The sequence below is a fragment of the Portunus trituberculatus genome, chromosome 19 (assembly GCF_017591435.1).
Source record: "Portunus trituberculatus isolate SZX2019 chromosome 19, ASM1759143v1, whole genome shotgun sequence".
NCBI classification, from domain to species: Eukaryota; Metazoa; Arthropoda; class Malacostraca; order Decapoda; family Portunidae; genus Portunus; species Portunus trituberculatus.
Genome location: NC_059273.1, coordinates 5,091,843 through 5,116,500, shown reverse-complemented (window position 1 = coordinate 5,116,500; position 24,658 = coordinate 5,091,843). Strand labels below are relative to the sequence as shown.

General features: G+C 41.5%; 1 protein-coding gene across 1 annotated transcript in view; it reads left to right on the top strand.

Moving 5' to 3' along the window:
• Positions 1-24,658, top strand: part of LOC123506007 (titin homolog) — a 337,132-nt gene that overhangs the window by 41,933 nt on the left and 270,541 nt on the right. Inside the window, exons 18-32 of the mRNA XM_045257816.1 lie at positions 3,639-3,738; positions 14,735-14,879; positions 16,724-16,879; positions 17,139-17,319; positions 17,417-17,563; positions 17,814-17,961; positions 18,077-18,183; positions 20,508-20,717; positions 21,014-21,196; positions 21,485-21,617; positions 21,839-21,903; positions 22,007-22,143; positions 22,862-23,017; positions 23,292-23,472; positions 24,351-24,647. Of these exons, the coding sequence (XP_045113751.1) occupies positions 3,639-3,738; positions 14,735-14,879; positions 16,724-16,879; positions 17,139-17,319; positions 17,417-17,563; positions 17,814-17,961; positions 18,077-18,183; positions 20,508-20,717; positions 21,014-21,196; positions 21,485-21,617; positions 21,839-21,903; positions 22,007-22,143; positions 22,862-23,017; positions 23,292-23,472; positions 24,351-24,647 (2,346 nt within the window). The remainder of the gene's footprint in view (positions 1-3,638; positions 3,739-14,734; positions 14,880-16,723; positions 16,880-17,138; positions 17,320-17,416; positions 17,564-17,813; positions 17,962-18,076; positions 18,184-20,507; positions 20,718-21,013; positions 21,197-21,484; positions 21,618-21,838; positions 21,904-22,006; positions 22,144-22,861; positions 23,018-23,291; positions 23,473-24,350; positions 24,648-24,658) is intronic.

Below are 24,658 nucleotides of genomic sequence, written 5' to 3'. Positions count from 1 at the left end.
TTGAGAAGTGAAATTGTACTATCGCCAGCCTTGTCAATATATGATAGACAGTATGCTGCTTTCACTACAAAATAAAATGTATATAGGTGGTCTGAAAAAAGAAAAGTGAAATTGTGTGCAGTACTATCGCAGACTTGTTGAATGTGCTAGTCATGCAAAAAAAATAAAATTTCGTATTAGCGCCAGCCTAGCCTAAATTCATTCCATCATAGCTAGCCTACCTAGTCCTAAAATGTGCACTTTCGCTAGTCTAGTATAGAATTAGTGCATTATTTATAACCTAGAAAATAAATGCCATATTGCCGGCGTAGATATAAGTTTGTACAAAATCATCAGCTATTTCAAAAGTTATGCATCCTCGCTAGCCTTGTCAAAGATTCTCCCAATATAGCTTCCCTCCGCGTCCCGTAAAATAAATTCCCCGTGAAAGCTCCCTATTGATGCCGAAATACTCTACGAACGGATAAACTGGGAGACGTCTTCAGGTTTTATTTATTTGTCCGTCTGTCTGCTTGTAAACACTGTAGGTCCCTCGGGGCTTGGGTGACATGGGGCGCGTGGGAGCTTGGGAGGTCATGCTGGGAGGGAGAAAGGAAAGAGTGCTGAAAGAGAAAGTAGAGATGAAGTAATGCTTATGTGATGTAGGAAGGAAGGAAAGGGTACCCGCTGGAGGAGAGCTTAGTGATGCAATACCTAATTATGATGCTTATTAATTACTGAAAATCGTATTAGTTTTTATTTTCTTGTTTTACGAGTGATAGAGGTAGGCTCAGGTGATCAAGAATAAAGACCGCTTACATGCCGCTCCTTATCCTCTAGAGGTAATTTATAATAAACTGGAGTAGAATAAAAGTAAAGAATAATAAAAAAAGTTAGTATTGTCGTTATTCGTTAGTATGGTTAATTGATGATTGTAGTGAAGATCGTCGTAACCTGTAGTTTATCTCTGTCTTCACTTTAGTGCCTGATTTCCTTAACCTTTGTTCTCAGTTCTCTCAGAATCGTAATGCATTTCTTTTCGTTTCCTTTACATTGTCTTAGCCACATAGTACAAAGCAGTAAGTACTCATTTTTTAGTTTCCTTATAACCTACAATTTTTTATTCTGTCCTCTCGTTGGAAATGCCCGCTGGAGAAGCATTCCTAGACTACTCCTACAACCTATGCCACGTCAACAGTCCCCATAGTGTATTGCCTAATCGTACTCTCACTTTGGCACCTGCGACTCTCTGCTCCAGTTTTGCGTCTATTTCGGGTACTGTGCCTATACACCAGCGCCCCACTGCCGTCTTCGCCGCCACCGCCGCAGCGAAGTGCCCGGCAGTCAGGAGCAACTAAACATGTTCAGTCACGCGCCATGGTTGGACACTGGACACTGTCATCTGTCATTCGTTTTCATTCATTCTTGTATACATTTCCATATAATCTATGTCTCATTTATTTATTTATTTATTTATTTATTTATTTATTAATGACCTACTCGTTTGTGTAACAATCCTAATCCAAACTCTCATAGGCAGCATTTTAATGACTAGTGAGGTTCTTTCTTACTGTTCATTATTGTCTATATTAGTTGCATTTTCATAATTTCTTATATTTTTTCATCCTTTATCCATACTGTCTGCAACACCAGAAAACAATAGGGCCGCCGTGGAACCTTGCGTGCTTTGGGGTCCGAGGGGTCTCCAAGTGTATGTTAGCATGTCCTCTGTTTTTCCCATACTCCCTTTCTGTCTGACGTCACGTCCTTCCCCTCAGTCCTCGCTCGCCGCCGCCTGAGGCGACACGTTACGCCTCCTGCCTCTCGTTTCGCTCGGTTTACACTTGTTGTGTATTGTGCTACCGTAAATACACTTTCATAATGGACTCAGGTGTCTCCATGCTACCCCTGTTTTACGACAACTACCACAAGCGCACGGGTTCGAATCCTGTCCACAGTCCGAGTGTAGGTTGGGCTCCCTCACTCGGGGCAACGGTTTCCTAGCGGGTGGGATCTGAGATAGGAGGTATCCCAAAAAGAATTCCCTTTAGCCCATAAATTCCCGTTAAAAAGCCCAAATGGTATAAATAAAAAAAAATAAAAAACGCCACAGTGCATGATAGCTAAATGGAGTTTTCTCCTCGCTGTTTTCGCAAATCTATTTGTAGTCTTTATCCCCGTTGTACTTCTTCAACCAAATGCTGATCCATTCTGTCCTCTAACACCTAAATCAAGTCCTTCTGCTTTTCTATCAGAAAATTTAAGTCTTTTACTGGTGCTTTTGTTGATTTGTCATCATTCAATCTTGTACACACACCCATAACTTATCCTTTCCGCGTCTGTTTATCTTTCGTCTCTGTAAATCTATTCGAACTCATAATTCTTTACAAATATTCTTTACATGACAACTGAAGTCCTTGCCTACTGTTTTTGTGGTTCTACCTTACACACACGCAAAATTCATTACTTTATTTTTATATGCATCTTTTTAACTTTTTGGTGCGTTCAACCTGTTCCCCAATACCTAAATATGTGCCCCACTGCTTCTCTTCTTGAAATCTGAAGTCTTTTCATGTTGTTTTCGTTGTTTACTATTCACACACACATGGTACATATATTTTTGTGTTTTTTTTTATTATTTTTTTTTTCTAGAGTTATTGTGTGCATTCATCCTGTCTCTCAATACCCAAATGTAATATCTATTACCCCGCTGCACTTCCCGAGAATCTTGCTACCATCTGCTAAGCCAGTCACTTCCACAAACCTTGGCCGCCGAGGTTTCAAGGTCAAACCATTAGAAGAATTGGCGAGCTGACTTGAGTGTGAGAGTCTACGGAGACGCCAACTCATTCTTCCTTTGCCTCGCTCCAAAATAGCCTTTTCATTGATTTTTCATGTACAGAAATAGAAGCACAATAAGAGCAGTGAGGAAAGAAAAGAGTTGTCTAATCTGCTAGCATAGAAACAAAACACAGGCGACTTGGAATGCTAATGTGATGATTGTGCAGAATTTATTATTTTTTAATTAGACAGTTTTATGGAGTGTGATTCTTTCGATTTATATATAGTTTAACCATTTTAAGCATTTTTTTTTTAGGTCTAAAACTAATTTCTTCTGTGTGTGGATATGATTCTCTCTCTCTCTCTCTCTCTCTCTCTCTCTCTCTCTCTCTCTCTCTCTCTCTCTCTCTCTCTCTCTCTCTCTCTCTCTCTCTCTGTGTGTGTGTGTGTGTGTGTGTGTGTAGGTTATTCCATTTTCCGTAGGTGTATCAGTCTGTGCGTGTAGTTTCATGTACATGTGTATGGGTGTGTACGTATATCTGTGTGTGCATCTTGGATATGGGGGGCTATTTTAGTTTTTGTTTATAAACGCTTCGCTGGCAAGTAAAGTGTTTGTTGTTTTACGTGTTTTAATGTGTGCACGTGCTTCTGTGTGTGTGTGTGTGTGTGTGTGTGTGTGTGTGTGTGTGTGTGTGTGTGTGTGTGTGTGTGTGTGTGTCACTGAGCTAATGTATGAACGTGTATCGCATATTTCATTCCTTTCTCTGTGTGTTTATCATGAAGTTTAAATACACACACATACACTCTCTCTCTCTCTCTCTCTCTGAATGGTAACTAGAAAGACTTGGTGACTCACGGTTACGTCTCTTCTCCCTTAGCCTTGGTGAAGCCCCGGATGGAGGCGGTGACGGTGGCGACGGGCGAAGAGGCGGTGCTGGCGGTGACCCTCGATAATGTTCACCCAACCAAGATAACATGGTGAGTACACGTCATTATTCTATTCACTGACTCATTCATTCTTGTCGTCTATCTCCTCTTCCTGTTTTTTTTTTTCTTTTCTTTTAGCTATTTATTCATTCATTCTTGTTACTTCCTCCCTTTCCTCCTGTTTTATTTTAGAGCTGTTCTTTTTAGTTAATTTGCTCTTATGTCTTTTTTTTTCTCTCTATACAATCTATCACTTTTTTTCTCTCTCTATACAATCTATCACTTTTTTTTTTTTTTGTCATGCATGCTCTCTGTTTTTCTCATTATTTTCTTCCTCCTCTTCCTCTTCTTGATCTTTTACTTACCTTGTTCATTACTTCCTCTTACTCCTTTTTGTATTTCTTTATTTTTTTAGATTAATCTTTGTTGTGTTCTCTTTGCTTTTCTTTATCATCTTCCTTTTCACATATTCTCATCTCCATCCTTTCCCTCTCAGTCATCCATTTATCCTCTCTTTATCAATCATACCTTCTTATTCATTCCCTTCTTCCTTAATCTTTTCATTCACTCATTTTTATTCACCTAGCTCATTTTCCCAGTCCTGTCATTCACTTAATTTCTTCTCTTGTTGCTCCTCTCATCCTTATTCTCCTTGTCACTCATCCCTATTCACTCTATCTGACTTTTATTCACTTTCCCTCACTTCCCCCTTCATTCATTCACCCCATCAAGTCATTTCTACACTTCTATCCACCCCCGCTAGACACTCATCATTCACTCTCTCATTCCTCTTTCATCTTTCATTTATCCGTCACTCACTCACCACCTGCTTCCTTTCTCTCTCCCTTCCTCCATAATATCTCTCATCACCTTCCTCTTCTCTCTCTCTCTCTCTCTCTCTCTCTCTCTCTCTCTCTCTCTCTCTCTCTCTCTCTCTCTCTCTCTCTCTCTCTCTCTCTCTCTCTCTCGTTTTTTTTTTTTGCTGCATGTAATTAACTTCCTGTCTGTTACCGTCTTTGATTTCAGATTCCTAGATTTCATTTTGTTTCCTTCATTTTTTCATGTGTCGACTGGTATCAGTGGAAACAATTATTTATTCTTATTATTATTGTTATTATTGTTATTATTATTATTAATTTCTTTTTATTTCATCGAAGTCTTCTCTTTTATTGTGGTAACGAAGTACTAGTGATGGTGACGATGATAATGATAGCAGTGGTGATTATAGTGATAACGAGGATGATAATGTGAGGTGCTTATGGTAATAGTAGTTGTGATAATGATGGTGATGATGCGTGGTGCTAATGATGATAATGATAGTGACGATGGTGACGCATGGTGGTGGTAATAGCCTCGGAAAGATGATGAATGAAGGATGTTAAGCAAGAAGACGAGGAAGGTGAGAGGGGGACGAGGGAGTGTGATGATAGGTGATGAGGGGAAGGGTAATTGGTGGTGGTGGTGGTGGTGGTGGTGGTGACGCTCAGATGCAGAAGACATGTTGAGAATTTGGCTCCTAGAGGTAAACTTGGCAACTTCATTCCCTCCCTCTTGCTCTCCCCTTTCTCCCTGCCTCTCACCCTCTGTATTCCCTCTCTCTCTCTTCACTCTCTCTCTCTCTCTCTCTCTCTCTCTCTCTCTCTCTCTCTCATTCTTGCATTTGCCTTCTTGCCTTTCGTTTCTGATATAACTTTTAGTCTTTATGGAGGAGAATATAAACAGAAACTATCATTTAGTGAGAAAAATATAATATAGGAACGTATTAATAGACACGGATACCTACAAGACTACCTATTCATCTCTAAAGGGTGAAAATGTAAACAATAATTCCTCATCCAAGAAGAAAATACGAACGCTAACCTTTATTTTAGGAGAAAAGCATATAAACAGGAAACTCCACTGAATGAATGTAAACGGTAGACAAACAGCAAGAGATCACCATGTACGTACGTTTGTCGCATGGTGGACGCGGCCTAACGGGAATTCTCAATCATTGCGGGAATTTAAGAAGAGTAAACTGAAGATGAACACATGTGGACACTGTTTTCCTTTCGTGTTTACAGTACTGTCTTGTTTTTCTATTTATATCCCTATTCGGCGTCGCTCTCTTTAATTAACGTTCTCTACTTGGTGTTTCTGTCTTGCGCCATGTCTTACGCCCATTTCTGTCTCTCATGTGTTCTTTAATGTAGTCTTTCTGTCTCACCGTAAGGTTTTCCTTCCTAACTTTCCCCTCCTAAACATTCCTATCTTTTCCATCCAAGGCTTCTACAAACATAACTTTGTCACATAGAACCAAACATTAATAACCTGATAAAACTAAAGATAGAAGAAGCAAGAAAGATAGATGGATAAGGAGGAACAGGAAAAAATGAAGAAAGAAGACAGAAAAAGAAGAATGCAAGCACGACAACATCTTGGAACGCGAGCGAAGGTCCTGTTTTCACTTCACGAAGGTCCCAGTCTTTCAATAGCCCATATTTGGCCTAGATTCCCACAGGACCACATGGAGGGGGACTTCTCGGGCAAACATTTCTTTTTTTGCTATAAATAGACCCCTTCCCTTCGCATGCCCCGGGTCTGGAGGGGCTGGGAGGGGCTGGGGAAGTAGGGTACAGGTATTGTAAGCAACACGACAAGGAGGGGGATGACATGGGGACCTGAAAATGTACTCTGTATACGTAATGGAGCAGCTTAGGAGGTGAGTGTAGGTTATAGTATTTTACGCACCTGTGTTACGTAACAGTAGTAGTAGTAGCAGCAGCAGTAGTAGTAGTAGTAGTAGTAGTAGTAGTAGTAGTAGTAGTAGTAGTAGTAGTAGTAGTAGTAGTAGTAGTAGTAGTAGTAGTAGTTGTTGTTGTTGTTGTTGTTGTTGTTGTTGTTGTTGCTGTTGTTGTAGTAGCGCTAGTAGTAGTAGTAGTAGTAGTAGTAGTAGTAGTAGTAGTAGTAGTAGTAGTAGTAGCAGTAGTAGTAGCAGTAGCGCAGGAGCAGCAACAGTATTGGCAGTAGTAGCAGTAGTGGTGGTAGCAGTAGCAGCAGCAGCAGCAGCAGTAGTAGTAGTAGTAGTAGTAGCAGCAGCAGCAGCAGTCAGAGTAGCACGAACAGTAGCATCATCATCATCATTATCATCATCAGCAGCAGCAGCAGTAGCAGCAGCAGCAGCAGCAGCAGCAGCAGCAGCAGCAGCAGCAGCAGCAGCAGCAGCAGCAGCAGTGGTAGCAGTAGTGGTAGTGGTAGTAGCAGCAGCAGCAGGTAGCACCAGCAGCAGCACAGCAGCAGCAGCAGTAGTAGTAGTAGTAGTAGTAGTAGTAGTAGCAGTAGCAGTCAGAGTAGCACCAGCAGTAGCAGCAGCAGCAGCAGTAGTAGTAGTAGTAGTAGTAGTAGTAGTAGTAGTAGTAGTAGTAGCAGTAGTAGTAGTAGTAATAGTAGCAGCAGCACCATGTCTATGATAGTTACTAACATGGTATTTTTCTTGTGTGTGTGTGTGTGTGTCTTGCGAGAGAGAGAGAGAGAGAGAGAGAGAGAGAGAGAGAGAGAGAGAGAGAGAGAGAGAGAGAGACGACTGGAGAGGTGGAGGAAAGGAGTTGGGCGGAGGGAAGTCTGTATACTCGTACATCTTCCCTCCACATCACCAGACAGCCTCCATCTGGGTCTCCCACCCTCCCTTCCTTCTTCTCTTCCCTTCGATTTTTCAATATTTTTCTCACTCCTCCTGCCATCCACGTCTTTTTCCTCGCTCGCTCTATTAGAGAATGAGAGAGAGAGAGAGAGAGAGAGAGAGAGAGAGAGAGAGAGAGAGAGAGAGAGAGATTGTTATCAAAGGAGAAAGAAAGAAAAATGTAAAAAAAGCCAAACCAAGGAAAGGAAAACGACGGAAAGAAAAATGGCAGGAGGAGGAGGAGTGTCTTCTGGTGTGTCATGAAGAGTGACGTCACACTCATGACTCCCCCCCCCCTCTTTTCCTCTTCCTCAGGCGAGATAACAGACGTCAGGCTATTCCGGGGCGTCACATGCCCGCGGTGACGCAACGGCCATCGCTGTCACTGGGTTGGTCACTGGGCAGCCCTCGCGTCACGTGATGATCGGGAAGAATATGTGATGGTCGTATTGTTGATGTAACCTGCTCTTTGTTTGATATCTCTTACTCTTCCTCCTCTTCTTTACTTCGTTCTTGTTTTTCTTCACTTTATTCTTTGTTTTTATCTCGGCTTGCAAGAGCTTTGCCAATTTCTTTTATATGAATTTTCTGTTTCTTCTCTCTATTATTTGGTTCTTGTTCTTACTTCGGCTTTTAAAATTTTTCCCTCTCTCATATTTTTCTGGATTAGTTTCATTCATCTCGCCTCAGTTTCAATATTCCGCCCTTCTCATTATCCCCAAGTGATTTTTCTAGAAACAGGTCGATTTTTTCTTATTTCCCTCGTCTTTCTCCTTGCGGCGGCGCAGGTATGGTAGTGTAAAGGAGGAGGGAGGTGGAGTAAGGCAGATGGTGGGGGCAGCTGGTAAGGTGTTGTGGCTGGTAATGATGTACCTGCCTTACTTCTTCCCCTCCTCTCCCTTCCTGAGTACCCCTCTCACCCCATTCTCCTTCCTTTCCCGTGCCCTCCCTCCTTCCTCCATCTTACCTTCGTATAACCTCCCTCTCCTCTCCTGCCCTCTTCCTCCTCCTCTTCCATCGCTCGAGCACCGACCTACGAGGCTTTCCTTTGAAGCCGATCGCAGTGTATTGCCGCCCGTGCACGCCTGCACCTCCTCGCTCTCCACGCCCTCCCTTCACTCCTTCTCTCTCATCCTCTCTCACCACTCTTGCTAAAACGCTTCCATCAGCGAGCGAACTCTACCAAGGTAGTTAGTGCGGAAAGTGAAATGTTACAGGTAAACCCGCGCTATAGGAACAAGCGAAGATGGAGGACAAAAAAATGTACTGGTAGTTTATTTTGGGTGGCGCTTATATCACCGTGGCGAGGGAAGGTCGTGAGAGGGACATGGTCCGTCAACACATCAGCCAAGTGAATGAGTGAGTCGCTCAGATACTTGCCGCTGCTGCCCCTTAGACGTCACCGAACTTCATGTTACATCGCAGTTACTCTCGTCTTACTCTGCAGGAGGGACGGAGACTGGACCGGTTGTGGTGTTGAGTACTGTTGACGTTCTTCCGTATATAGAGATCAGGAATCGAGTACGCGAATGGAAGGAAGGATAACTTAGAAAAGTGTGTGTATATGTATATTCCATCTTTCTGCAAGAGAAACGAAAACGCAGGCATTTTGTAGTGTTGAGTACTTACTGCCCGCGGTGGAGCATAGAGATGGAGTGCGTGCGTTCTTTCGTCTTACTCTACAAGGGAGATCAAGACAGGACTGAGTTGTGATGTTGAGTAGTGCCCCCATTAAGTGTATTTTTTTTGTATTGCGATAATGAGTGCACTAAGAAGTGAAAGAAGAAAAACTAGGAGAGAGTGTTAATATGCATACGCGCATATAACAATGCTACACTGCCATAAAACTTACTAACGTGCTGGTGACACTGAGAACTGTTCTGTGTTTAAGATCTCTCACAGGAGAAAGGACAGGACAATTGGTCTGAAAAAGAGGAGAAGGATTATCTCTGAAGAGTGTACTTTCGCGTGTGATGACAGCTGTGTACATCGTCAGGACGCGGAGTCATCCTATACACTCCATTCACTTTCTCCCTCGACACAATATTTATCGCTGGTGAGAAGTTGTTGTGAAAAGACTGAACCCACGAAGACCAACTATTCCATGTCCATTTTCTGCCCCTCGTCTTCACTTTCGTTCTCTTTAATCTCATTCTTTGTTCCCTTTCTCGTAAAATGTATTGACTTTGTTTTGGAAATACGAGTAACAAAGCAGCGAGGCGGCGACAAAGTTCCTCAAGATGATCAAAGAAACTCGAGTCTAATTCCAGTCATTCTTGGCACTTTTTGCAAAAAAGAAAAGGAGAAAAATTACTCCTAAATTTTTACCTTTCAGTTACTGTTTAAGTGTCTTTATGTGAAGGGAAATAGTGAATTTGCTGAATCTCGCTCAAGTATTATCAGATAACATCCATTCTTACTGAGTTCGGCGGCATGAAAGTACCTCTGCTTTTCTACACACTGATGACATGTAACTGCTATACAAACGCTGGGTCGACCTTCATCACCTAAATAGTCGTTATAGTTTGATAAAAGATGAAAACTTCTCGCAAGTACAAGAGAACATACAGGTTCAAGTGCTAGTAGTTTAGACGTGTTATTTCGCGTGTGAAGCTATGAGGCGTCACGGGCGACTGGGCGATGACTGGTCCGTGGAGCCTGTAACAAAGAACGCAGTGGGAGTGAGGATGGTCAGATAGGGAGCCGATGGGACAACAATGCTGCGCCTGTGTGACCAGGTTTGTGTGTGTGTGTGTGTGAGAGAGAGAGAGAGAGAGAGAGAGTGTGTGTGTGTGTGTGTGTGTGTGTGTGTGTGTGTGTGTGTGTGTGTGTTACCCTTCCCTCCATTCAGCCTCTCACTATAAACACACCTGCATTTCCCTACACACCAAGAGCGCTTTCTTGCTGCACACGCTGTAAGAAACCTTCTGAACACTACCTCTTAGACCTTCACACTCTCCACCATTCATTGTTATATCTGCTACATCCATACACAAAATATTCCATCTCGAGCACCAGCCCATTTCACTCCAAACCATCAATGCATTCTCACCCTTGCATCTGCCCATTAACATACCTTATGCTCTTACCACTCACCCTATACCCGTCAGCTTCTCCCATCACCTCACCTCTACACCTTCCATTGCTCCACCCTCGCCACTTAAACCAACTGTTTCATATCACCACTTTATTTTGGCCACGAGGTGACCTGTGGACGGGCTGGCCTGTCTCAAGACTGGCTGAGGAGATCTGCTGCCATATTCATCATCACGTGTGTTAACCAGTCATTCTTGTTACTCTAACGTTACTTGCGAAAGTAATGAGAAATGTGACAAAGGTGTGGAAGGCAAAGGTTTTGGGGTGGAACACGGGATGGCCTGGGGAAGGCATGACGTGTGCTAAGAGGTTGCGCGTGAGTCGTTATCAAACAGGCGTGGTAGTGGCGTGGTTTGGTCTGAAGTGGTGGCAGCAGGTTAGTGAATGGTTGTTTTTGGTTGTTTGGTGGGAGTTTGTGCCAAGATTCTGTAAAGGTTGTGTGAAGAAAGGCAGGTAGGAAGGGAGGCAGGGTGGGAGGGAGAGGAGAAAAGGTCGTGTGTGTGTGTGTGTGTGTGTGTGTTGGGAAGAGGGAGTTCTTACTTAACTCAGCCCTCTTTTCCAGGTTATTCGCTTGCAGGTCTTGTCGTTTGCATTTTCTTTTTCTTCGCTATCAAACAATCATCTATTTACACAATTCGTTAATTGCAACAGATCCTTAGGGTATAAGACTGTAGGTGTCCAGGTGAGCGGAACCTTGAGGTGAGAGGGGGTAGGAAGGAAGCTGGGGACGCAACAGATGAGACAAGCCTCGTAATAACAAGCGACCTTAACCGCTGTGTCTCGCCTCTCTGCCTCTTGTGTCATCACGTGCCTGTTTTAGCTTCGTGTCGCCTTGCCCGCCCCCAGTATAGCCGCTTCCCGCTCCCATAACCACGTCATTAGCTCAGAATACCCTGCGTTGACCCCGAAATATAATCGTTTACCTTGAGGATGTCCGGTCATTGGCAAGTGGAAAAGGAGCTGCCTAGTGCCTACCCGCTCCTCCCTCTCTTCCCCCACGCTCTCTCCCATGTGACAATTCTGCACAAGCGACATCTGGTATCGCAAATGTTGGCATTCTTGGCACTGAGTGAGCCACCTCTTTCTCACTTTTTCCTCTTTCTCGCTCTCGCTCGCTCGCTCTCTCTTCTCCTTCGTCTGTCTGCCTCTAGTGTTTTCATTATGGTAGTGTGGTTTTTACATTCCTTATCTGACCCTTGCGAGTTCGTCACAGCTAGAGCATGTGGCGTCCCTTTGTCACCCGCATTTCGCACTCCACCGCCACTCCATCCCTCATGTCGGCTTCTAACAGAAATAGTAGCAAGTAGAAGGCACCTGCCACCTCCTCTGGCTTCAGTTTGGAGGATGGAAGATAGTCTGTTCGTGTGTAGCTACTGGGTGAGGTAGAAAGCATGAAGAGGGGAAATGCAGTTCAGAGAGAGAGAGAGAGAGAGAGAATCATCAGGTAGTCAAGAGCAGCAACAGGTGACAGGGAACGTCCACGAGTATATACAGACAAGAAATAAGTAACAACACACAGCTGGGCTTATTTAGGGACAGTGTGTGGTGACAATGAGGGTGACAGGACAGGAGACTCAAGGCCATTCTGATACACAAGACTAAATATAGGCTAGGGAGCCCATTTCCGAGAACCACTGACACCTCCCTTAAACAACTAGGGTCGGAGTTGCTTTATAATGGATGCGATTTCTTTGGAAAGTCACGTCCTTTGGTCTGAAGGATATAAGGGAGTAAATGATAGTTTATGTATACAAATGGCGGCAAGAAAGAAGAATTTTATAGCCGAATATTTACAGCGTGCCTTGTAAAAATTCAGAAGCTGCCTAGCAGATTGTGTAAACCAACTTGTTTGAGTTTCATTTTTTTTTATGTTTTATATCATGTTAGGAATTGGACTTCAAATTAAACTATGAACAATGCATTTACGGCACAGCACTTCGTATATTGGGATGAATAAGTAGTAAAGGCCGTAACTGGAATAGCTGAAAGAAACTCTATAGCTATCTACAGTCTATTACAAAATATAATGTATTAATTCCACTGCTGACTATTGCCTCGTCTCAGCATTCCTGTATCAGAGATATCGATTCCTTGACAAATGCATTGTTTCCTTTTCGTGAGAGAATCAATCAGACCATGTTTTCAACAGTACTGATTTCATACACACACACACACACACACACACTCTCTCTCTCTCTCTCTCTCTCTCTCTCTTTGTTGTCAAAAAATTTCTTGTTTTCAAGAACGTACGGACAGCTCCCTACTTGATGAAACAACCATCCTACCTTTACTTTTATCTAGAGTCCTAGAGTGACATGTCAACTTGAGGGATTTTAATAGGTAGTATATTATCATTTACCTTATTAAGCCTTATCTTCTTTCTCAACACCACTTCATGTCTATTCTTTCACATCACTCCCCACTCTGCATTTCTCATATTCCATATCCGTATCACCTCCATCTAAACCCCCCCCCAGCTTTCTCTCTCTCTCTCTCTCTCTCTCTCTCTCTCTCTCTCTCTCTCTCTCTCATCCATTCAGGGCTGTATAATATACAATGCAACACACACACACACACACACACACACACACACACACACACACACACACACACACACACACTGATAGTAATGATAATAGTGCTGCTGCTGCCATTACTACTGCTATTGCTACTAGCACACTACCACCACCATCACCGACATCACCACCACCACCACCACCACCATTAGTGCTACTACTACTACTACTACTACTACTACTACTACTACTACTACTACTACTACTACTACTAGACTCTCTCACTGAATTTCATTCCACATTTCTTTCTCCTTCTAGTTCCATTTATGCATTTCACGTGAAAAACAGCTGGAAATTCCCGAGAAACACTCAATATTGAAGGAAATGTTGACGAGTTGACACAGGGAGGAAGGAGGGTGGGTATTGGTCTGGGTCCGCTGCCGTTATGGTGGCCGGTCTGAGTGGGGATATAACCACTTCCATATTTGAAAACATTTGGAGGTTATTTATCTATTTTAGTGATTCATTCTGACTTTACTTCACTCTCTGGATCTGGAAACACAAGGAAGTGTAGGTAAACAGTAATGAACTGACCTGGGAGGAAGCCACTGGTGATGTGCCTTTGATGCCCAATATTCATATACGTAGTTCATTTTAAAAATCGTGAGAAGAAAGAAGATGCCTAGAATGGAATACACTACATTTTTAGATGAAACAAATACTTAAACTAATAATCAATGTACAATAACATTACTGAGTCTTGTGTTTACAAAGGAAGTCCAGCGAATTGCTGGTATTTCACACTAACGGCACCACAAACACATCATAATGTCAAAAAGGAAAACAGCCGGACTGCATTATATTTTCTAAATACATAAAAATTTTACTTCCTTGTCATATGAAGAATTTTTGTTTTATATTTTGTCACTATAAAAGATAACAAAATTGAAAATATGTATAGCTAGACTAAATGTTATTGGATATTTCATATTACTTGGGTCAAGTTTCACATATTATTGAAATCTTTCATCTAACACCGAAACAATCCTGAGCATGCGCATAATTAAAAGAAAAAGGAAATTATAGAATGACGAAAGTGTTATTCCAGCGAGAAATAAAAAACACAGCTAGACAGAATCTTATTACAGATTGCAGCTTGATTTGCATTCCTATAAATAAATTAAATACCAAAATTATACAAATTTCCCTAATAAAAGAAAAAAATCATTATATAAAGCCGAAGTTTTTTTGCATCTTTTCTCAACTGATCCATCTCTTTCCTCCCACTCAAACTCCTCTTATCCCCTCCAGCTCCATCACCTCCACCTACTCCAACACAGTGAGCAGTGGTATGGTGTGGTGATATAGTGTTAATACGCTCTTAAAGTTAACTGTGTGTGTGTGTGTGTGTGTGTGTGTGTGTGTGGGAATCAATAACCATCACAAAGCTGTATGCATAATCGGCGGAGAAGCATATGGTGGTTGGAAGGAGGGACAGGAAGAGGGATGTGGAGGGGAAGAGAAAGAAGGCAGGCATATGATACACATCAGGGGCAGCTTAGCATTATCCAATGACAGCTACCATGAAAAAAAAAAAAAAGAATGTCACTTTTGTTAGAATTATAGGTATGAAAACTGCTTAATCAAATAGGGAGCTGACTGTACAAGTATACACATGGTTCATGGTGAGTATAAATTTGAATGTGGGTTTGTATTTTTACTGAAGAGTAACTGTGTACTGTTACGTGTATTTTGAAGTGCATGTTGTGCATTGCAGGCAGAAGGGCGGGCGAGCATTGGAGGCTGGTGCTCATTACACCACGACGCAGACGCAGCGCTCGGCCCAGCTGGTCATTCACGATGTCACCAGCCAGGACTCCGGCATCTATACAGCGGTGGTGGACAGGCGGGACGGTACACAGGTAGGCTAAAGAAGGAAGGGTACTGTCTGAGAAAAAGAAAAAAACAGTGAAAGGAATATCACAAATTTGGAGAGAAAATAGCAGACTCAAAAATGATGAATAGAAACAAGAGGTAGGCGGCCATGCAGGGAGCCGGTAGGTGAGAGGATGATGATGAATGGCTACCTGGGCAAGTCGAGCCACTAGAGCACATCAGCTGGAGCAGCATACCAACTGGAGCGTCATGACAGCCAATCTTTTTCTCTCCCCAAAATTTCCTCAGATTGATGGCCCTTGATTGATTATATATTTAGCCAAATAGGCTTTGCCATTTCCGTCGCAAATTAATATGTTTCAAGTTATGTATATTTACATGTGTACAGGACATGGTCCAGCCATATATTTGCCCCAAAGACAGCTTCATTCCTCTCATCAGTCATCAAAGTCTACCAAAGCTGAAGAAACACTATTATCTAATTTCTGTGTATAATTTACCACCTGAATCTTCGTGGCACGATATGCCACGACTATTTAGTCTTCTAAGGTCACACATATGGTAGGCGGCCTCGAAACATGGACATAAGACGGAAAATAAGGAGCATAACTCGGGCGTTCCTATATATTTCAATGGGCAGCTGATTTTTGGGTGTACAAGAAAGGGTAGGGGCAGCAGCAGACCAATGCTGCATCGGCTTCACTTTTGTAAAGTCATGTCTGGCGCCTTCCCTTAAGGCAATGGAAGGTCCAAATACCTTTTGTGGGCAACCTCCATATCATGTATGATGTGAGAACAAGCTGTGTTTAAACCAAGGTTTGGAATGTTTATATTGAGAAAAAGAGTGAGGGATGTATGCATCCATGCCCAACACTATCACCTCTATTATGCACTCAGCACACAGAGATCAGTCCCTGATACGGAAACAGTAATCATTCCAGGGAAATTTAGCATAGTAAATCCTCAAGTCCCTCCAACTGGCAGTGGCAAAATGCCAGAGGCAAAGTTGAACTTTATTTCACCAGGATGGTCAGTGAAGGAAGGGGAAAAGCCAAAGCTGGTGATGAACATTGAAATCTCAAAGGATGGAGATCTCCACGAAGGGATAAAGTAATAGAATGTGCTCCACTTTAGAGGTTAGATAGTCAAAGAATTTCTTTTAGTTAGAGGATTTAGGGGAGAGATAGACAGCACAGACAAATTTAGTTAGAGAGTGACTTGAGTTGAAGTCTGATGATGGGAACTGAAGATTCAAGTGCATGGGCACAAGAGCAATTAAAGTCATTGTGCACATAAACGCAATATCCAACATTGGAACAAAAATTAGGATAGAGAAAGTAGGAGGGAACAGAGAAGGAGGTACTGTCAGCTGCCTCAGACACCTGTGTTTCAGTGAGGAAAAGAAGATAAGTTTAGTAGAGGAGAAATGGTGTTCTACAGATTGAAAATTAGATCTAAAGTTAATGAAGAAAAAGTTGGAGGAGTTGTCAAGACATTAATGGTTGATACCGAGAGAGCAATTTAAGCTGGGGACATTTATGGTTCCCTCCCTAGAAAGGGACTCCGAGGCTAGTGTTGGAGTTGCCATTTTTTTTAATCTTAAGTGAAGGGTGTGTATGTGTAATAAGTGCATGTAGTTTTTTGCATGTTCTTGTGTTTATGTGATTAGATTTTAAAAGTTCTATGGTGGCTTCAATATTATGGACATTGGTGTGTGGCATTTTCTCCAGCTTATGGATTTATAAAATAGTGTTGTTTTTAGATTGGTCATGAAAGAAAATTATGATTGCATAGGGACATGCTATCATCTTAAGATAAAATCTCCATAAATGAGTTGCAGACCAGTGGAGCAGTGTGCTGTCTTCCACAGGCTCGAGCAAAAGTATCATTGAAGGTGGAGAGCCGAGCACCCACAAGCAGAGTAGAGGCACCAGTCTTTGTGAGAACTCTTAGTGATCAGTCAGCCAAGGTTGGGACACGTGTCAGGTTCCTAGTGGAGCTGCGACAAGCCCGGGATGATGTGAAGGTGAGCCAGTGTGACAGGTTTCAAGTTTGCTTGTTATTGTAGTGAAACTTGCAAGACATTAGCAATTATGAAATGGTAATTGATTTAGTAATGGATATGTCAGTCTCCATTTATGACTTGTTTTCAGTTGTTACTAGTGACAAAATGTTGATTCGAGAATGACTCGTATGGTTTTAGAATGTTAAAACTGAAGTATGAGTTTTTAGGTGTCTTATGAAACTATTTGTTTGGGAGAAATGTCACGGCAACTGTATTACAGGTGTTTTGGTACCACAATAATGCTGAGGTGTCCCAAGAACCTCAATACCGAGTCCTTCATGAAGGGAACTTCTTCTGTCTGGACATCTCCCCGCTGAGTGTATCAGATGAAGGAACTTGGAAGTGTGTGGCAGAGAACTCTTCAGGTCAAGCCTCAAGCTCCTCCTCCTTCAAGGTCATAGGTATGATGATGATGCCACAGCAATAACTCTCAACCTAAACAAGTGCTAATGTCTGTAATCCTGGTCATTTACATCTCTGTCCTCTGTCTCCTTTCAGTGCCTAAGGGTTATCGGGCACCTGTCTTCCTTGAGGCACTGGAAGCCCTGCTAACGGATGAAGGCACTGTCAGCCTTGAGTGTAAAGTGGTTGGCATTCCCACACCTGTCCTCAAGTGGTTCAAGGATGGTGCCGAGATCAAAGCTGGTGAGGAAGGAAGGAAATTAGATACAGTATACAGTAGAGTAAGGAGCATTTTTATGAATTGCTTGTGTTTAAGAGTAGAGAGCAATGGAAGAGAAAAGATGGTATCCAGGCAATGATAAGTTGCAATTTCTATTCTACTCTTCAGAATGTTTTGTTTTTTCGTTATAATTAATGTTGAGTTTCTTATTATGCAGTCTTGATATCTGTGTTCTCTAGCCGACCTGCTCACATTGCTCTGTGATACTTTCAGGAGATGTGTTTGCCCTTACTGCCAATGCCAATGACCCCACCTCCCTCGGTACCTACACCTGCGAGGCATCCAACTGCATGGGCCGTGCTGTGTCCTCCTCCAGGGTGAAGGTGGTTTCCAGGGACATGTCACTCCTGCCGCCTGCCAGGCAAGTAAAGAATATAGGAGAAAACACCATAACTTCTACATATTACTTATTTTGTAGTACTACTTTCCATTTTGCTTCTGTATTACAATGCTCTAAGTGCTGATTTCTTTCATAGGAAGGAGCAGAGGTCCCCAACACCCATTGGTCCCCCACCAGTGTTGCTGGATCGACTGGTGGACCGCAAGGTGAAAATTGGAGACAAGACCCGGTTCATTGTTAAAGGTATGGTGTGCTATGGTAGGATTAACTCAACACAGAAGCAAGGTGTGGAGTGCTTTATCATGACTATCTTCTTCATTTAGACTGATCCACGTCTCAATACATCACTGCGGGAAACTATATTTTTTAATATCTCTCAGACATCTTCCTTTTCTCAGCTTTTTATTATGCGATCTTGTGCTTCGGATGTCATATTCTTCTCTCAGGATCAGTTTCTCATTATCCACTTGGTCCATTCCGTTGATCAATTTATAAACTTGTATGAGATCCCCTCTCTCCTTCTTTGTTCCAAGGTTGGTAGATCCATAGCCTTTAAATCTCTCCTCATATGTCATCCCTTCAAATTCTGGAACCATTCTTGTAGCCATTTTTGTAGTCTCTCCAATTTCCTTATGTGTTTCTTTTATGAGGGGTCCACACTACTCCTGCATATTCCAATCTGGGTCTTATTATAGTACTTATCAATTTCTTCATCATTTCTTTGTCCATGTAGTGAAATGCTACTCCAATATTCCTTAGCAAATTATATGTTTCTCTAAAATTCTATCAATATGGCTTACTGGTTGATTGTTTTCTTCCATCGTCACTCCTAAGTCCTTTTCCTTTTTACTTTCTCCAGTTCTACTCCATCTCCCATCTTATAGATTCCCACAGGTCGTCTTTCACTCTTTCCCATTTCCATGACATGGCTTTTGTTCACATTGAATTCCATTTCCCACTTTTACTCCATTCCCAGATCTTATTTAGGTCTTCTTGCAGTATTTCACAATCCTCTTTTGCTTTATAACTCTGCACAGTTTCGTATCATCTGCAAACAGATTTATGTAGCTGTTCACTCCTTCTGGCATGTCGTTAATATAAATGAGGAAAAGTATTGGTGCCAATACTGACCCCTGTGGCACTCCGCTTTCTACTGCTCTCCACTTGGACTTCATATCTTTAACTACCGTCCTTATTTCTCTCCCCCTCAAATAATTTTCTATCCATCTCAATGTGCTTCCTTTTAAGCCACCCTTCTCCTCTAACTTCCATAGTAATCTTGCATGTGGCACTTTGTCAAACGCCTTTTTTAAATCCAAATAAATACAGTCAACCCATCCCTCTCTCTCTTGTACTCTATCAACTATTCTAGAATAGAAACTCAATAAATTAGTTACACAAGACCGTCTTTTTCTAAAACCAAATTGGCTATTTGTTATTAATTTGTTGTCTTCAAGGAACTCGATCCATTGTTTCTTTATTATTCTTTCACACATCTTGCATATTACACTAGTTAGTGATACTGGTCTGTAATTTAAAGGTTCTTCCTTCCTTCCGCTCTTATATATGGGAACTACCTCAGCTCTTTTCCATTCTTTTGGTACTGTTCCATTTTCTATTGAGCATTTTATGATGTTGTATATAGGACTTGCTAGTTCTTCCCTACATTCTTTCAGTATTCTGCCTGAGACTTCATCCAGTCCCATTGCCTTCTCTTCATCCAGTTCCTTCATTAACTCTTTTGTGTGTGTGTGTGTGTATTTACCTAGTTGTATTTACCTAGTTATTGTTTTACAGGGCCTGGGCTTTATGCTCGTGTGGCCCCATCTCCATATCTACACTTATCCAATTTTTCTTTAAAACTATGCACACTCATTGGTGACACCACTTCTTCACTCAAACTGTTCCACGTCTTAACACATCTTTGTGGGAACCTATATTTTTTAACATCTCTCAGACATATTCCCTTTCTCATCTTTTTACTATGCGATCTTGTTCTTCAAATGTCATATTCTTCTCTCAGGATCAGTTTCTCATTATCTACTTGGTCCATTCCGTTGATCAATTTATAAACTTGTATCAGATCCCCTCTCTCCCTTCTCTGTTCCAGGGTTTGTAGATCTATAGTCTTTAGTCTCTCCTCATATGTCATCCCTTCAAATTTTGGAACCATTCTTGTAGTGTAGTGTGTGTGTGTGTGTGTAATTCACCACCATGGTTGTCTGCTGGTCACCCAGCCGACCTTCCCCATTACGGAGCAAGCTCAGAGCTCATAGACCAATCTTCGGGTAGGACTGAGACCACAACACACTCCACACACTGGGACAGCGAGGCCACAACCCCTCGAGTCACACCCAGTACCTATTTACTGCTAGGTGAACAGGGGCTACACATTAAGAGGCTTGCCCATTTGTCTTGCTGCTTCCCCGGACTTGAACCCGGACCCTCAAGCATATCATGCTTGTGATGATATTTTTCATCATATCTTTTTTATGTGTGTGTGTGTGTGTGTGTGTGTGTTTTTTTTTTAGTATGCATATATGTACACTCTTTATCCATTATCACAGTGGAGACACCGCCTGAGGTGCAGTCGGTATCATGGTACCACAATGGCCAAAAGGTTGAGAAAAGTGACCGCTACCGCCTGAGCGATGAGGGCGGGGGGAGAAACCTGCTGGAGATTTCATCCACGGAGCTCGGTGATGATGGAGACTGGAAGGCTGTGGTGAAGAATGAGGGTGGATACACTACCTCAGTTGCCAACCTCACCCTCTCTGGTTTGTTACTCTTTTGATGCTCTTAACTTATGGAAATCAAACTGAATCACAAGTAGGATTGGATTGAAATCATTTGTTGGGAAAGTTGTTTGTTTACTTTCATCATTAACATAATTATGGTTTGCTTTGTTGCTTCTGCTAAGGAAATTAAAATGCATTATTATATTTTTAGATTGATATTCTCTTGTTTGATAGGTGGGATCATTGGAATTGTAAGAATCATTTGTCTATTTTTATAATTCATTATGGTTTGATTCATTACCTTGCCTTAATGATATGTCTGCCTTTCCTTTCAGTTCCTCGAAACTACCGCACTCCTCGCTTCCTGGACAACTTGAAGGCTCTCTTAACTGAGGAGGGGTTAGTGTCATTTGAATGCAAGGTGGTGGGTTACCCAACACCCACTCTGCAGTGGTTCAAGGATGGCCAGGAACTCAAGCCAGGTGATGTGTACCAACTCTCTGGAACAAACTCCCTTGGTGAGTTACTGAAGGTGTGCTGAGGAAGAATATACTGCAATCTTTTTGCTGTTTACATTTTTATATTTTCATTGAAAACTACATCTGTTGAAGAGCTTTTATTTCTTCCATATTTTATTGAATTGGTTGCCTAATTTACAAAGCTGACATCTCTAGTGGATGGTTAATTAGAAATCATGAGTTAATGTGTTTGTGAGAGAGAAAGAGACATATCTGAAAATATTGTTGTATATGTAAAATTTTATCATTTGTATTGTAATAAACTAAGGACTCTGTATTGTTTTCCAGGCAAATACTCATGCATTGCCAAGAACTGCATGGGTGAGGCTCAGTCCATGGCAGAACTCACTCTTGAAGATATCAAGGCTCACTTGAATGAGGAAGAGAAAGAGCAGTTGCTAGCCACCAATATTCCTCCAAGGTAAATATCCAGCATCTTGAATACCTTGCATGGATAGAATATATATATATCCAAATGATATTGTGTTTGATGTTTTACTTGATGTATATTTAGAGTAAAATTGTGGTTGTACTATTCAATTTTTATTATTTCAAACATTTTTAGTTTTGGAATGACATCAAGCTTATGAAAATTAAGTGAACCCTTCTCTTGATGTTTTCTAATGAAATCTTTAATCACAGGTTCATCCAGGGACTGAGGAGTCGTGATGTGAAGATTGGCGATCCCTTCAGACTCACCGTGCAAGGTATGCCCCATTCTTTTACATGCACAAGTGTGTGTTTGGAATACAAAGCAGTAAATTTTTTAAAATTTTCATTATATCATCACCATCATTGAATTTTCCACAGTGACAGTGACACCATCCCCCTCTGTGACCTGGTACCATGAGGATGAGATCATTGTCGCATCATCCAAGTATCGCATGACGCAGCAGGAGGCTGGCATCTTCCACCTGGACATTGACCACCTAGAGATGACTGACCAGGTGTGTGTTGGCTGCTGTTTCTGGCCTGCATTCAAGAACACTGCACTTTAACCATGTCCATGTTCAAATGTCACAGAATTGATAAGCCACATTTTCAAGACTGTTCTGCATCTTAATAATTTATAAACCTTGTTAATCTGTCAATAGAACCATGAAAATATCCTTGAAAATCTGTATAGTTTCAACTAGAGTCTTTTGAACATAATAGAAATACAATATAGAAGTACTTAGCTTTTACTTTATCTGTTTATATAGCCCAGACAGAGCACCACACACTAACACACATGTGATTCACTGTCTTAGCTCTGTCAATCCATGGTGGAGAGGGATAGTCTTGTGGGAATAACCTTATTATAAAGGGATGGATAAAACCAGTGTACTGATCTAGTAATGTGTATTATTACCTGTCTCTTATTATTTCTTGCAGACTTTAGAATTTCCTATCTGCTTCTGTATTTTCTTCTTCCTAGACTTGAATTCTTTTGTGAGAGAAGTTTCAACGCACATCTTTCAGACTGGCTCCTCAGTTAATCTTTATATATATATATATATATATATATATATATATATATATATATATATATATATATATATATATATATATATATATATATATGATTTTGTTTCCCTTGACCATTAAAAAGAAATAATTCTGCATTATTGTTGTTTGGCATTTTATATGAATTGCTTCACTCATTTGTGTGTTTGAATCATTCAGGGTGAGTGGAAGTGTGTGGCCAGCAATGACTATGGACACAGTGTTACTGCCACCTCCTTGAAGTTGGTAATTCCTCGCCACTACAAGAAGCCTGTCTTCCTGGAGCCTCTTCGTGCTGTTCTCTCTCAGGAAGGAACTGTCAATTTGGAATGCAAGGTAATTGTTTCTTCATGTATGTTTCATAATTTTTCACTTTTTCTTTTTTCATAGCATCTTTGGTATACTTTGGCATACTTTTTGATACCAAATATGTTCCTTTCAAAAGAATAAGAAAGAAAATAGCTCTTGAAAGTTTTCTGTGAATTCTCTGTTGTACACAAAACCAGCTTGTTCATGTACTTTCAGATTTTACTTACCATTGCATCTTAGTTTCTTCATTACGATAATACATAAGCAGTCTCTTCACACTGACTTTTGGTGACTCTGCTAGGTTATTGGAGTCCCTCAGCCAAACCTCAAGTGGTACAAGGATGGGGTGGAGCTCCAACCGGGAGACATCCACCGCATCATCAGTGGGGAGGACGGCACCTGCTGCCTGGGAACGTATACCTGTGAGGCCACCAATGTCATGGGCTCCGCTTCCTCCTCTGCCTCGCTCTTAGGATTTGAGGGTAAGATGGCCGCTTGTGTGATGTAGGCTGATCATATGGTGAAGAGGTATAGTTAACATATCATTAAACCTTGATCTTCACTCTGGGCAATAGAAAATGGTTCCCAGTGTCATAACTGGGCTGGGTTAGGGGTGGGGAGATACCCAACTCAGAAACCCCTCTCTCTCTCTCTCTCTCTCTCTCTCTCTCTCTCTCTCTCTCTCTCTCTCTCTCTCTCTCTCTCTCTCTCTCTCTCTCTCTCTATTGAAATAATGCTGATAGTAAATGATTTTTCATGATAGGTACTATGTACATTATGAAATAAACCCATGCAAATTTTAGGGAAAAGAAATTATAGTTTGTCTATTCTTGGCCACTTCCTGAAGATGACAAATAAGAGAAAATGGTAATTTTTATGGTAAACTAATACATTTATTCCATAAAAAAAATAAATAGGTAAAATAAAATTATTTCCACAAGGGTGTACTTATCCTCGTATAAATGAATCATACACCTTTATAATAATGATGAAAATCAAATAAGCCATTATATATACCATATACAACCTACATTCTGAAAGGTCTCATATGGTATCCAGGAAAAAAAACATGCCATCTTGGCAGGACGCAGCCATGACACAGTATGTGTCCTTGGATTTGTCATGAGTGCTCTGAGGATGCAAAATATGCATCCTCATGATGAAGAGGTTAAAAGAAATTTGGACAAATAAAGATATGGAAGTAGGACCATATGAGTGTAGTTGAGGTCCTTTTTATTTAAACTGAAATTTAAGATGATGGAATGTAGTATATGCAACACTTTATTGTCAAGTTCTCTGTATATCAATCTGCAAGGTAAAGAGTTTAGTGTTTAGTGACTTATGATATTTGGTGCCACAGATAAATTCTTGGAGAAGGAGAAGATGAAGGCTGATCCGGCACCACTGGGTGATCTGAGGGGCATTGCCAGAAACCCATCCCTGTCCACCATCAATGAGGAGCACTCCTCTCAGATCTCCATGTACGAGTCAGCAATGTCTGAGGCGTCTGCACTGGATGATGAGAAAGCTGATGTGTCTGTCAGTATTGATGGCAAGGAAATCTCCCTCTCACTCTATGATACTCCAGATATTTCTGAGGCAGAGGCCAAGCAAATTGCTGAATTATATGCTGAGGAAATTTCTGATCATATCTCAGGTATGGAAATC